General features: G+C 48.4%; 1 protein-coding gene across 4 annotated transcripts in view; it reads left to right on the top strand.

Annotated features, from left to right (window-relative positions):
* Window positions 1-12779, top strand: part of MAGI3 (membrane associated guanylate kinase, WW and PDZ domain containing 3) — a 70852-nt gene that overhangs the window by 45230 nt on the left and 12843 nt on the right. For 2 of the 4 annotated variants that reach the window (XM_068159545.1, XM_068159548.1), the window contains exons 7-15: window positions 1163-1220; window positions 2163-2257; window positions 3041-3229; window positions 4513-5121; window positions 5703-5734; window positions 6840-6993; window positions 7105-7196; window positions 8829-9021; window positions 10203-10388. In XM_068159545.1, the coding sequence (XP_068015646.1) occupies window positions 1163-1220; window positions 2163-2257; window positions 3041-3229; window positions 4513-5121; window positions 5703-5734; window positions 6840-6993; window positions 7105-7196; window positions 8829-9021; window positions 10203-10388 (1608 nt within the window). The remainder of the gene's footprint in view (window positions 1-1162; window positions 1221-2162; window positions 2258-3040; window positions 3230-4512; window positions 5122-5702; window positions 5735-6839; window positions 6994-7104; window positions 7197-8828; window positions 9022-10202; window positions 10389-12779) is intronic. The other 2 variants (XM_068159547.1, XM_068159546.1) reach the window with 2 other exon arrangements.

Below are 12779 nucleotides of genomic sequence, written 5' to 3'. Positions count from 1 at the left end.
CATTCCTGAGACCAGAACGAGAGGTTTTGTTCCAGGAACTGTCACTGTTAGGGAGAAAGCTGCAGGGACTGGTGACAATCTCACTGGAAATTGTTCTGCAGGTGGAATGTGGCAGGAGGAAAAAGTCCCAAATGTTTGTTAGAATGAGAAATGAGACAGTATCTGAATGTGTAAGCAGAGGGGAGCAGTCTGACTCTTCAAACTCTTCACACTGTTTCTTCAGGACTTACAGGTTAGGTTCTTGACCAGCCTACAGACAATTCCTGCAACCATTTCCTTTGTAGTCAGGCAATTTACTCATCTAGGAGAGAGTACCCAGTAGCTCTGTCTTCAGCAAATGCCTGGCACATTGCAGAAGCTGAGGCATGCTCAGAAGAGCCTGTTGTCTTCCTCAGCTGCACAGCCCAGCAGCCATGCACTGCTAACAAAGCCAGCTGGAGCAGTGGGCACACACAGCTGCTTGTTAAACCTGTGCAGCTCACCACAGGACAGAAAGAACCCTTTGAGCAGAGAGATGCAGGATACCCCAATGAGCAACATTTAAATGAACAGCCCCACAGGGTCTTCTGTCAAACCCCATGGAGTGGTGCTGCTTTTAGTAATTGGTAACATGCTGTCATGTGCTAGGAAAATTCCTGTTGCCATCAGACTTAGGGCAGCCTCCAACAGGACTTCACAGCAAATCTATCCTTCAGATGTCTGGCTACCTGACTGTATCCACTAGAGCACTACAGCTGGATTAGTGGGACCTCTGTGGTAACTGCTCACCACCTTTAGGCAGTAATGATCTGCTGCTGAGCACCATCTCACCAGATTCTGAATTTGCCATAAAAAGGACCTTTATAGGTTCTTCCTGTCTGAATAGGTTAACTTGTGTCATGACTTTATTGTGTGTTTGAAGTGGTGTGATTTTGTTGAATACAAATCCCCTCACCTAGTGGAACAAAGAGTGAGGGCTTCAGGGCTCCAGCCTCCTGGAACAGACTGCTGTCCTTTCATCAGAAGGGCTAGCCTCAAAGAGATGAGGGGAAGAGAAAAGGACCTGTATTTGCCTTGTGTTTTTCATCAGTCCATAACCCATTCTCTCATTCCTTTACAAGAACTCCTGTATTTGCAGACAGTTCTTCCCTGCAGTGGAGAATTTTGTTCTTTCTGATTGCAGAGCTCCCTTATGGATGGGAAAAAATAGAAGACCCTCAATATGGCACATATTATGTTGAGTAAGTGCTAATTATTAATTGGCCATCGTTACAAATTGGGCAGAAGACACTGGAGCATGGGCTGTGCAGTGAGTATGGGCTGCAGTGCAGTGTAAGCATTAAACACAGCCAGCAGAGACACTGCTGAAGTGCTGGGCTGTGGGAGCATCCATGGGGTGACCTCACTGACTTCCTGGAGTCTGTTTCTCTGGGAGAAGGAAAGCAAGTTGCAAACAAAGTAATTTATTAGGGGGAATGAGCTGATGTCTTTTCTCTTAGCTCCAGCAAAAATGGGGTCACTTGGTTTAAGAGTGGCACCTGAGAACTGTAGAAGAGCAAAAATAACTTCTCATTGCTGTCTCCAAAGAGCCAAGTAAATAACCACTAAACTACTGCAAGAGTGCTTCTTGAATCTCCTTCAGGTCAGAGTAAATGAAATCTCTCTGTAGCTATGGTGAAGAAAATTAGTAGAGTTGAAAGCGCTGAAAAATGGAACAAACTAATGTCTTGACTTTGCAAAGGCAACACAGTTACTGAGCTTCTGCTCAGACTCACTGGGTTTTCCCAGTCTGATGTTCTGCTCCAGCATCTGATAGTAAAAAAGGTGATGTTTGAGCTTTTAAACATTACAGGTAGGTAAGAGCAACACACTGGGACAAGGGAAAAAGAGTTTCTCACTTCTAAACTACTAAAATCTTTTGACTGCAGAGAGGAGTGGAGGGAAACTCTGCCTCATAACTACAGGGAGGGAATCTGTGTTGGCTCTTAGAGTAAATCAAGTTGTTTAAGGAACAAAAATGCTTTCAGTGTTGACTAGCAGAGTTTATCATCCTTTCCCCCAGAACAGTAATTTGAGATATTAACCCCCAGGATTTGTAGATGTATGTTTTGTGGTTTTCTTTTCTCTGAATTGGGCAGAATGATTTCTGCTGAAGTCCTCATCTCCCTCTTGTATGTCTACAGTCACATTAACCAGAAGACTCAGTTTGAAAACCCAGTGTTGGAAGCCAAAAGGAAAAAGCAACTGGGACAGACTGATGTTGGCCCTTCAAAATCAGGTATCACTGAAAGCCGTGGGGTTTGTCATTTAATATCCTTAGGCTGAGGCAGAGTGGGTTTAGACTGGATCTTAAGAAGTTGTTCTTCAGTACAAGGGCGGTGAGACTCTGGCACAGGCTGCCCAGGGAAGTTGTGGATGCCTCTTCCCTGGGGGTGTTCAAGGCCAGGCTGGATAGGATAGGATAGACTACAATAGACCAGGTTGGAAGAGACCTTGAATGAGGCCTTGAGCAGCCAAGTCTAGTTGAGAGGCATCCTTCCCCATGGCAGGAAGGCTGGAGTAGATGATCTCTTGAGGTCTCTTCCAACCTAAGCCATGCTCTGAGTCCATGAATATCTTTATCTGCAAGTTTGCATCCTAAGTAATCAGTTTTGGAATTCATCAGGGCCTTAGCCTTGTCTTTCCTCTGACCATGGTGGTGTTGCCCTCCCACATCCATGTGGGGTTTTGAATGACTTTTTTGTGTGGTTATGCTTTTGATCAACTTCAGTCTTGGCATTCAAAGGCTACTGTAAAACTGGGAAGTAGAGGATGAGCTTAATTCCAGCACTGGTGTAATCTGTATCACCATCTTGGAAGAGCTCTTCACTCTTCCATTCACTGAACTCAGCTGTGAAAGGAGTGTCTTGTTTGCTTTACTCCATGGCCGTGCTGCAGAGGCTAACCCATCTCAACCAAACAAATCATTAACCTTCGTGGCACCTTAAAAACCAAACAAAACACTTGGCAAACCCAACCCTGGTTTCCTCCCTTCCTGTTTCTTTATTCCATAATTCCAAAGGACCAGAGAAGTCTGTCTTCACCAGAGATCCATCCCAGCTTACAGGAGCACTGATCCGGACATCGCTGAAGAAAAGTACCATGGGCTTTGGCTTTACGATCATCGGGGGGGACAGGCCTGACGAGTTTCTCCAGGTGAAGAATGTGTTGAAGGATGGACCTGCTGCCCAAGATGGCAGAATTTTACCAGGTCAGTATTTTACTTCTCTAAACCTCAACTTGCTGTGGTGCTTTTAGAGAGCACAGCTTCTGAGGGAGGTTGGATGACTCCCGTCTGCTGCCTTGCAATACAAACACCTCACTGAATGCAATAGTTCTTAGATTTGTGAAAGAGCTGTGCAAAGCAGTGTCTGAAAGGGGAAAGCAGCAATGTTGTAGATACAGAACCTCTTTGAGGACCCTTCTGAGGATTTCAGTAGCTTTGCTTTAGCTGAGACACTTCATAGTTCACAGAATGATTTTTGTTCCCCCTCTGTACATCAGTTAAATTAGTGTGTTTGAGTCCTGCCTTGTGTTTTGCCTTCCTGCTGCCAGGAATGAGCAAGCAAAGCTCTATGAGCTGAACAAGTGAGGAAATGAGGGATGAGAGTACCTGCAGTCCATGAGGATTTGCACTCTTTATAGTAATTAAACCTTTAATTAAGTTACCTGGAAGCTTTCTGTAACACAGGGCTTGCATACTGGGCAAGGCAGAACTGCTTTATGTGAACTCTTCTTAATCTTCAGATGAGTAAGAAGAGTTCCTGCTTTTGATGATTAAATATTATTTACTTATGAAATGAAACTATTCCCTGTTCTGTTCCTGGCCTGTTGTTTGTGGTTCCTTTTTGTCCTCTAAAAATGGAGAGAGCCCTGCAGTGCTATGTGTGCTGCACTTGGGTGTGAGTGGGAAGCAGCCTGTGGTGCCCAGGCAGCTCAGTAAGGAGATGCTGTGGGAACAGCGCTGCACATTCAGGGTTCAAGCCCACTGTCACCTCACTTTGCACATGCACTCAGTGCCATGTGTGGCAGCAGCCTTAAGAGCACAGGACGTGTGTGGGTGCAATCCTGGCTTCAGTTCAGCGAGTCCCAAAATAAACATGGGAGCCCCCTAAAAAAATCCGACTTGCTCTGGATTGAGTTTGGGATGCTGCGCAGTGTGAATTAGAGTGGAAGACAGCTGTGTGTGCACTGCTTCCTCTCCTGGGGCTGTGCTGTATCATCTGATTTTTAAAGAACTCTGCTGCAGATTAAACTTTGTATATTTAGCAGGCTGTGCTCTGAGCTGAAATGGAATCAATGCACAGAGGAATCTGCTGCGCCGCTTGGCCACAGAGAGCCAGGAGCCCATAGCCACTGCTCCTTGTTAGCTGTGAAGCCTGCACAGCGACTCCCTTCTGCTGAGCTTTGGTTCTCAGCCTCAGAGCTACACTGGACAGGTGTGGGTGGCTTTGTTTTGGGGGTTTGACGCTGTTGACCTTTCTTTTGTAACAGGTGATGTCATTGTAGACATAAATGGAAGTTGTGTTCTTGGCCATACCCATGCAGATGTTGTCCAGATGTTTCAACTAGTCCCTGTCAATCAGTATGTGAACATGACTCTGTGTCGTGGTTATCCTCTTCCTGACGACAATGAAGACCCTGTGGTAGATATAGTGACAGCCACACCTATTATCAATGGACCACCTGTGACCAAAGGAGATGTTTGTGTGGCCAGCCAAGACTTAATACCAGGAACAGTTGTGTTGGACCAGAATGGCAAAATGGGTCCCATGTTGGTCAATGGTCGTCTGAACGGTCCTTCCATGGATACAGCTGAGCAGAGGATCTCTCTTGCATCTTCAGGAGCCTCTCAGCCAGAGCTGGTCACCATTCCTTTAATCAAAGGTCCTAAAGGCTTTGGGTTTGCCATCGCAGACAGTCCCACAGGGCAGAAGGTGAAAATGATTTTGGACAGCCAGTGGTGCCAAGGCCTTCAGAAAGGGGATGTAATAAAGGAGATTTGCCATCAGAACGTACAGAGCTTGACACATCTGCAGGTGGTAGAGGTGCTGAAGCAGTTTCCAGTAGGAGCAGAGGTGCCACTGCTTATCTTAAGAGGAGGTACATGCAAACATTTATGTTTTAAAGTTCCTTTTTAGTGTGGTGTCTTCATTGCATCCAGTCTTGACAGTTAAGTAGCCACTTACTGTGTCTCCAAGCCGTTATGTTCTGAGGCTGAATTGATGCCCTTGAGTGTGTGGGGTGGGAGCATGGTGCTGGGGGGTTTCCCAGAACACTCAGTCTGCTCCTGCTCTGGCTTTTCCAAGGATTTGGGGAGTGCTAAAGCAAAGTGTGGTCTCCAGAGCTTTCTCTGTGTAAATGCTGCTATCCCTCAGTCAGATAATTGTATTTCTTTGACGACAAGTGAACTCCACCTAGGCAAAGCCAGGAGGTCTCCATATGAGCTGATGTGTGATTTGGTTGACCATTGTCTAGCAAAAAGAGAAGTAAATGTTTTTCATTGTTGTGTAGCTAGCAATTCTAATTTGAAGTGATGGTTTTGGTCAGCTGAACCTTCACTTTGTCATTTAAAAGATGAGTACATGAGCAGGTCTTGTTTTCAGCCCAGCAGGAGCCTCAGTGCTGTTTAAAGTTTCACTGCCCTGCTATTGAAATTGCTCTCTGCCTTGTGTTTATTTCAGGTCCACCCTCACCTACTAAAACAGCTAAAGGGGTGAGTATTGGTGATCTGTTTAAACTGGGTTATGATGGAGAATATTCAGGGGGGCTGTTTGCAAAACAGGCTTGTAAATATGATCTGCTTGAAAGATTCCTTGGAGGGTTTTGAGCTGTTTCATGGAGGTGATGGATGTCTGTCTTCCTGCTGCTGAAGAATTGAGGGTGCAGCAAAGATCTTGTGTGACAGCAAGGCACAGCATTGTTTATTTGTCATGATTTCCCATGGGAATTGACCACTTCAGTTCCATCATTATTTCCCTTTTTGTTTTGCACTACACTTGAAGCTGCTGTCTGTGGGCACTCTTTGACCTGCTTTTGTAATCTCATCTCCTGGGATTTGAGTCGCTGGGGATTTTTGTCCTGCTGTTTGAATACTAAAGTTGTATCCCCACCGAGCACATGGGTGCAGCGTGTGCACTCAGGAAGAGCTGCAGATCCTGTAGCTTGCAAGCATACAGCTGCCTGCACTAAACAAATCTGCACAAATTTGTGCACTGTGGGGACAGGAGCCCTGCCAGCGTGGCTGCCGTGGCAGTGAGCTCTGTGCTAAAAATACCAGGGACTGGCGGTCAGCGCACGTGCAGCAGCAGCTTCCTGTGGAACACTCAAATGTTCAGTGGCATTAAACAGCATGGCAAAATAATTCAGTCAAAAAGGCCAAGCTCCTGCCTCTGTAAACATGTAGGAAGTGTCAAACTGCTGCAGTGCTTGGGGCAGTTTTCTCTGCTCATGGTAAAAGGGCAGACCTAAGTTCGTGCTGCTTGTGCTTCTCTTTAACATGCACAGACATGTGGTCCAGTTTTCCAGGTTGGGTTTCAGCCCAGTAGTAGTATTTAGAGTTCCTTGAATACATCATTGATAAGAAATCAGGCAGGGATGCTTGGTGTCCCTTCCTGGTGCAATAACTGAGAGGAGGGTTACAACTCTCAGATGGTTAAAAACCTGCACATACTGAAGGGCTGCTGCAGTGTGCTCCTCCCTTGCAGTGCTCAGTATGCCCTGGGACACCTGCAGCAGCGGCCTGATGTTGCCTGCACAGGTACTCAAGCTCAGCTGTCTTATGAGCTAACTGGGACGTTGTGGGGTGGGGTCTGTTCCAGAAGGACAAGCAGGACAGTTCAGGCAGTTTGGAAGCTGTCTGTGATCCCATCCCACAGCCCATGCCCTTCCCGCCCACTGCCGTGCGGCCAGGCTCTCCTAAACTGGACCCTTCCGAAGTCTACCTGAAGTCTAAGAGTATCTACGAGGACAAACGTGAGTACCTCAGCTTCAGCTTGGCAACATTCAATTCTGAAGGAGCTTTTTCTTGTCATTTGTGTGGCAATCAAAGCTCCTGACACGTTTGGTGATGTTGCTTTGTCTTAGCTCCAAACACCAGGGATTTGGACGTTTTCCTGCGGAAGCAAGAGTCAGGCTTTGGTTTCCGGGTGCTTGGAGGGGATGGACCAGACCAGCCTGTAAGTGACAACTTTTTTACTGGGAGAAGTGCTGAGACCTGTCCTGTGTGTCAGGGGCCCTTCCTTCAGCTGCTGAGTTCAGAGGAAAAGCTGTTGGAAGCGATGCTCACAGATCGTTCTCTGATTACAGCCAAGGGCTAAGTTTTTTCCATTCACAGCTGGGATCCAGTGCTAGCCTTTTTCTTTTTTCTCCTAGCATGCATTTAAAGAAGAGGAAGAGCAAAACCAAAAACTGTTACTTCTGTTGCACTTCACAGTGTTTGTGGTGGCTTGTTTCCATGACAGCCAGGGCTGTCGGTCAGTGCCGAGCTGATGTCGTGCACGCTGTGTGCAGAGGATCTGCCCACCATTGCTTAACCCCAACGAGCACTGCCCATAATTATTCTTAATCTTCTATTTAATCTGTGGTTCCAGCACATGAGGCAGTGTGGTGTGCTTATCTGTGGTATATTTAGCAGCACTTTGAGGGTGGTGTGGTGGTGGGGTGAGACAAAATTGATAAGGGCAGTGCAGCTGTTTGAATTCCCTTATCTCGCCACCAAAAGCTGTGCACTGAAAAACCTTCAAGTGTGAAACTGTCTGAGCAGCTTTTCAGAAGTAAATCTGAATTCTTTTGAGGGCTTTGGCTTCTTCCACAATCCCTCTGACCTAGTCTTGGTGAAAACAAAAGCAAAGAGTAGGTAGAGTGAGTGACAGGGGCTTTCATTTCAGTGGTGTCTGGGAAATCCTGTAAACACAGAGGGTGTGCTTGGGTCAGCTTGGGCTTTTCAGCAAGCTCACAGATAAGAGCTGCTGATACTTGGAGAATTTATGGAAATAAAGATTAAAGTCTCCCACCACCACCTTTAAATATTTACTGAATCTTAACCCACCCCCACCCCCCCAACTTTAAATATTTACTGAATCTTAACCCTCCCCCCCTCCCCCCAACTTTAAATATTTACTGAATACTCTGAGCTCCCAGGTTGTATCCACTGTGTGAGCTTGTGCAGAGAGCACTCTCTGCCTGCCTCTGCTCCAACGGGACAGTCAGATAACTTTTAAGATACCTTCCCCCAAAGCTCTCATCTGTTTGGATTCCTCTGGACTCCAACCATTAGTTGCTGTGATGAGTTTCTGGATTATTAGAGGATGAGTTTGTGGATGGTGACAAGGATGATTAGAGGGCTGGAGCACTTCTCTTATGAGGACAGACTGAGAGAGTTGGGGCTGTTCAGTCTGGAGAAGAGAAGGCTCTGAGGAGACCTTATTGTGGCCTTCCAGTATTTGAAGGGGGCTATGAGAAAGCTGGAGAGGGACTTTCAAGGGTGCCAGGGAGTGATAGGACTGGGGGGAGTGGGGGGGAAAAAAAAAGGGTAGATTCAGTTTGGATGTTAGGAAGAAGCTCTTCCCCATGAGGGTGGTGAAACACAGGTTGAAAACACAGGTTGCCCAGGGAGGTGGTGGAAGCCTCATCCCTGGAGTTTGGAAGGCCAGGCTGGATGTGGCTGTGAGCAACCTGCTGTAGTGAGTGTGAGGTGTCCCTGACCATGGCAGGGGGCTTGGAACTGGCTAAGCCTTGAGCTCCCTTCCAACCCTAACAATTCTATGGCTGTGTTTTGCTGTCCAACCCCCTGGCTCTGCTCTGGGCAGATTTACATCGGAGCCATCATCCCGCTGGGAGCGGCGGAGAAGGACGGCAGGCTGCGGGCCGCGGACGAGCTGATGTGCATCGACGGGATCCCTGTCAAGGGCAAGTCACACAAGCAGGTTCTGGACCTGATGACCAGCGCGGCGCGCAACGGCCAGGTGCTGCTCACCGTCCGCAGGAAGCTCTTCTTTGGTGGTAGGTGTCCCTCTGTCCAGAGAGGCTGTGCGGCGCAGCTGTGGGAGCCTGTTGCTAGTGGAAGCTGCTCTGAACTTAGCTCTGTAGTGTGGGGGGTCCCTGCCCTTGGCAGGGGGGTTAGAACTAGATGATCCTTGAGGTCCCTTCCAACCCTAATGATTCTATGGTTCTAATTGCTGCTCTAGAGCTGAGCAGACTGAGCTGCAGGAGGCTCAACTGTAATTCTGAGCAGGTGGAGAAAAGCAGACTCTAGTAAGGTGGTGCTTGCTTGCTCACACTGGTAAGGCTCTGAGGGTGGTGGTGGCAGTGGTGTTTTTCATCAGAGCTCATTGCAGCTGTTGGTGAGAAGAGCCAGTAATGCTGTGCAAACCAAGGGGTAATCTGATCTCTTTTCTGCATGGCCTGCTCCAGTCTTGTGGCATCTGTCTGGAGCAAGAATAACTCTACAGTTTTAGGTCAGCAATCAGATCAGCAGTGCACAGAAGGTTATTGTCCCTGGCTCGATGATGCTGATCACATGAATGGCAGAGCTGGGAAGGGGCTCAGGAGAACTGATAAGGGTCCCCCGATCTGATTAGCTGCCAGTGTTGCTTTTCCATTGCATTATTCAACCGTGAATTCTGAGCAGGTACATGTGACAGAAAAAGGTGTTCTGAAGATCTGTTCCCCAATTCCTGTAAGATGCATTCTGATAGCCTGCTTCAGGACCAAAATGCCTAAAAGAAAGCCTGACTCCAAGCAGCCTTTTCAAAGATGTTTCCATGTTCCAAGTTGAGATCACTTAAGATCTCAGTAGTTGTGGTTTGAAGCTGGATCTCTGCTGCAGATCTTGTAGCATGCAGAAAAGCTATGATGGTTTGGGGTTTTCTGCCATAGAAGAGGTATCAGATGCCTGTGATAAAATCTCTGTAGACAGTGCCAAGCCTGTGGGCTGTGTGCAGCCAGGGTGCAGCAGAGTCTTTGCACTCCTGCAGAGGACTCTGGGCCTTTGAGTGCCTTATCCTGCATCTGATTCCTATCTGACCCAGCCTGGATTGTTAGCAAGTTCACCTCTTACATTCCCAGGCAGACATCTGTCTTCATGCTGGCACTGATACTGAGAGGTCCAGTTTTGCTGCAGCTGCTTGGTGAAACAGCAGTGCTGTGCTTTCCTTATTTGCTGTTTGTCTGTTACCTGCAAGGGGAGAAGCCAGCGGAGGAGGAGGAGCCGCAGCCTGCCCTGGCACAGAATGGCTCTCCCCGCCTGAACCGGGGGGAGTTCGCCAGCCAGCAGTCCCCAGAGGTCTATGATGTCCGTCTGCAGCGTAAGGAGAACGAAGGATTTGGCTTTGTCATCCTCACCTCAAAGAACAAACCTCCTCCTGGTGGTAAGTGCCACGTTCTGGCAGCGTGGTCACTGCCTGCTGCCAGAGCTGCTGCCGACATCAGCAGGCATGAGCCAGGCTGTGGCATCTGCAGGGCTTTCTCTTTGTGCTGCTGTTACCCACACAGCATCTCTCTCTCTCTCTCTCACTACTTGACAGCCCAGCCAGCTGAGGCTTTGCCTTGCTTCATGTGTGTGCTCTTTCTCACCCCACTGTGGTGTAAGTGGGGAGCTGGGGAAGCATCTCCCAGGCCAGCAGCCCCTATATAGGCACCTGCACTTGTCACAGGGCAGTCTGCAGGGCATGGAGCATGGTGGGGCTGTGGTGGTGGATCCTCAGGCTGCATCCATTCATAGGCATAATGGAAGTAGAGTTTCAACCTTGGCTTTATAGTACCTGATCAGATGATTCTTTCTCAGATCCCCCAAATAAGAAATTCTGAGACTTGGAAGTCCTTGGAAGCAAGCAGTGAAGTTGTTCCTGTCAGCCAGAGATGGGGGTGCTTGTCTAGAAAGGTCATCAAAATGGAGAAGTAGCAGCCTGCTCTAGTGTTACAGCCTTATTTCACAGGCCTGTGGCCTCAGGCAGCTGTGAAATAAATGTGGTGACCAGAAGTGAATGGGAGAAGCTGCTTGCAGGGAGCCCTGGAGTCCACCTCAGTTCCTGGAGGGATCTGTGACATCCTGCAGAGGAGCAGGTCTGCTCAGGGTCATCAGGTGCAAGTGTGTTCCTCATGCTGGTGCCTGCTGCTCACCCAGCACTGCCAGGGGGAGGCTATGGAGTATTTTTCCCATGAGGTGGCAAGTAGGATTCTCTTTGAGACTCATTCCCTGTGGTCATCAGGTTTGGGTTATCTGTGTGAAACACCAGCCAGCTCCATGAGTTCACCCAGGAATCACATCAAGGCACAGATAACTCCTGAAACCCTTACTTGGTTCCTTTAGTTTGAATCACTCCTCTGAAACCTCCTCAGCTAGTTCCAGACAGACACAGTGATGGCTTCAAAGTGTCTCTTTTATTGCACCTCAGACACTTTCTTCTGTTTTTCCACTTCATTTTACAGCACAATAAAAGAACAGCAGGAACACAGGAGAAAAAAAAACCTCTTTCTAAATAACTTTGTGCTTTTATGGGATGTGTAGCTAGAGCATGCTGCAGCCTTGGCTCAGACCAGGCCTTTTCAAGAACCCCAAGAGCAGCTGCTCTGGCAGCCATGGGTTGGCACAGAAGCCATGGTCCATTCATGGAGCTGCTGCTGGTTCCCATGGCCGTGGCAGGGTGAGAGTCACCCTCTGGTCCCTGGTGCTGCACAGATGGTTGTCCCATGTCAGCATGGCCATGGGTTGATGGTGGTGTGTGGCCATGGGTTGGTTGTGTTGTCTGGGCCATCAGACATTGAGGAAAAATGCTATAGACAGAGTGAGTCTCTAATGTATTTATTGGTGGTGGTGTAACTGTGCTAGGGACACTGCTTTGGTCTGAGGGTCTGCTGCAAATAGAATAGAATAGAATAGAATAAACCAGGTTGGAAGAGACCTTCAAGATCATTGTGTCCAACCTATCACCCAACACCACCTAATCAACTAACCCATGGAACCAAGCACCCTGTCAAGTCTCCTCCTGAACACCTCCAGTGACGGCGACTCCACCACCTCCCCGGGCAGCCCATTCCAATGGGCAATCACTCTCTCTGTGTAAAACTTCTGCCTGAACTTCCCCTGGCGCAGCCTGAGACTGTGTCCTCTTGTTCTGGTGCTGGCTGCCTGGGAGAAGAGACCAACCTCTGCCTGTTTACAATCCCCCTTCAGGTAGTTGTAGAGAGCAATAAGGTCACCCCTGAGTCTCCTCCTCTCCAGGCTAAGCAGCCCCAGCTCCCTCAGTCTCTCCTCACAGGGCTGTGTTCCAAGCCCCTCACTAACTTCGTTGCCCTTCTCTGGACTCGTTCCAGCAAGTCAACCTCCTTCCTAAACTGAGGGGCCCAGAACTGGACACAGTACTCGAGGTGTGGCCTAACCAGTGCAGTGTACAGGGGCAGAATGACCTCCCTGCTCCTGCTGGCCACACTGTTCTTAATGCAGGCCAGGATGCCATTGGCCCTCCTGGCCACCTGGGCACACTGCAGGCTCACGTTCATCCTACCATCAATCCCTCTTCAGTTGACACTAGAGCTCAAAGTAAAGGACAACTGCAACCAATTATAGCACTGGAAACATCAGTCCTGTGGTCCAGGCTGTTTCTGACAGGAAGGAAGAGATGCTGGTGCACCCACAGCCCCTGCTGTGCCACAGCTGGACACAAAGCTCCTGTGCTCTAAAGCAAGGAAGCTTTAAACCAAGCAATGAGCAGCTGAGTCTGCAGCCCTGCGGTGTTCTGCTCTTCACAGTCAGCTCTTAG

This window comes from Melanerpes formicivorus, unplaced genomic scaffold, assembly GCF_026170545.1.
Source record: "Melanerpes formicivorus ecotype bairdi unplaced genomic scaffold, bMelFor1.0.p_v2 SCAF_46, whole genome shotgun sequence".
NCBI lineage: Eukaryota > Metazoa > Chordata > Aves > Piciformes > Picidae > Melanerpes > Melanerpes formicivorus.
This window is presented reverse-complemented; position numbering and strand designations above follow the sequence as displayed.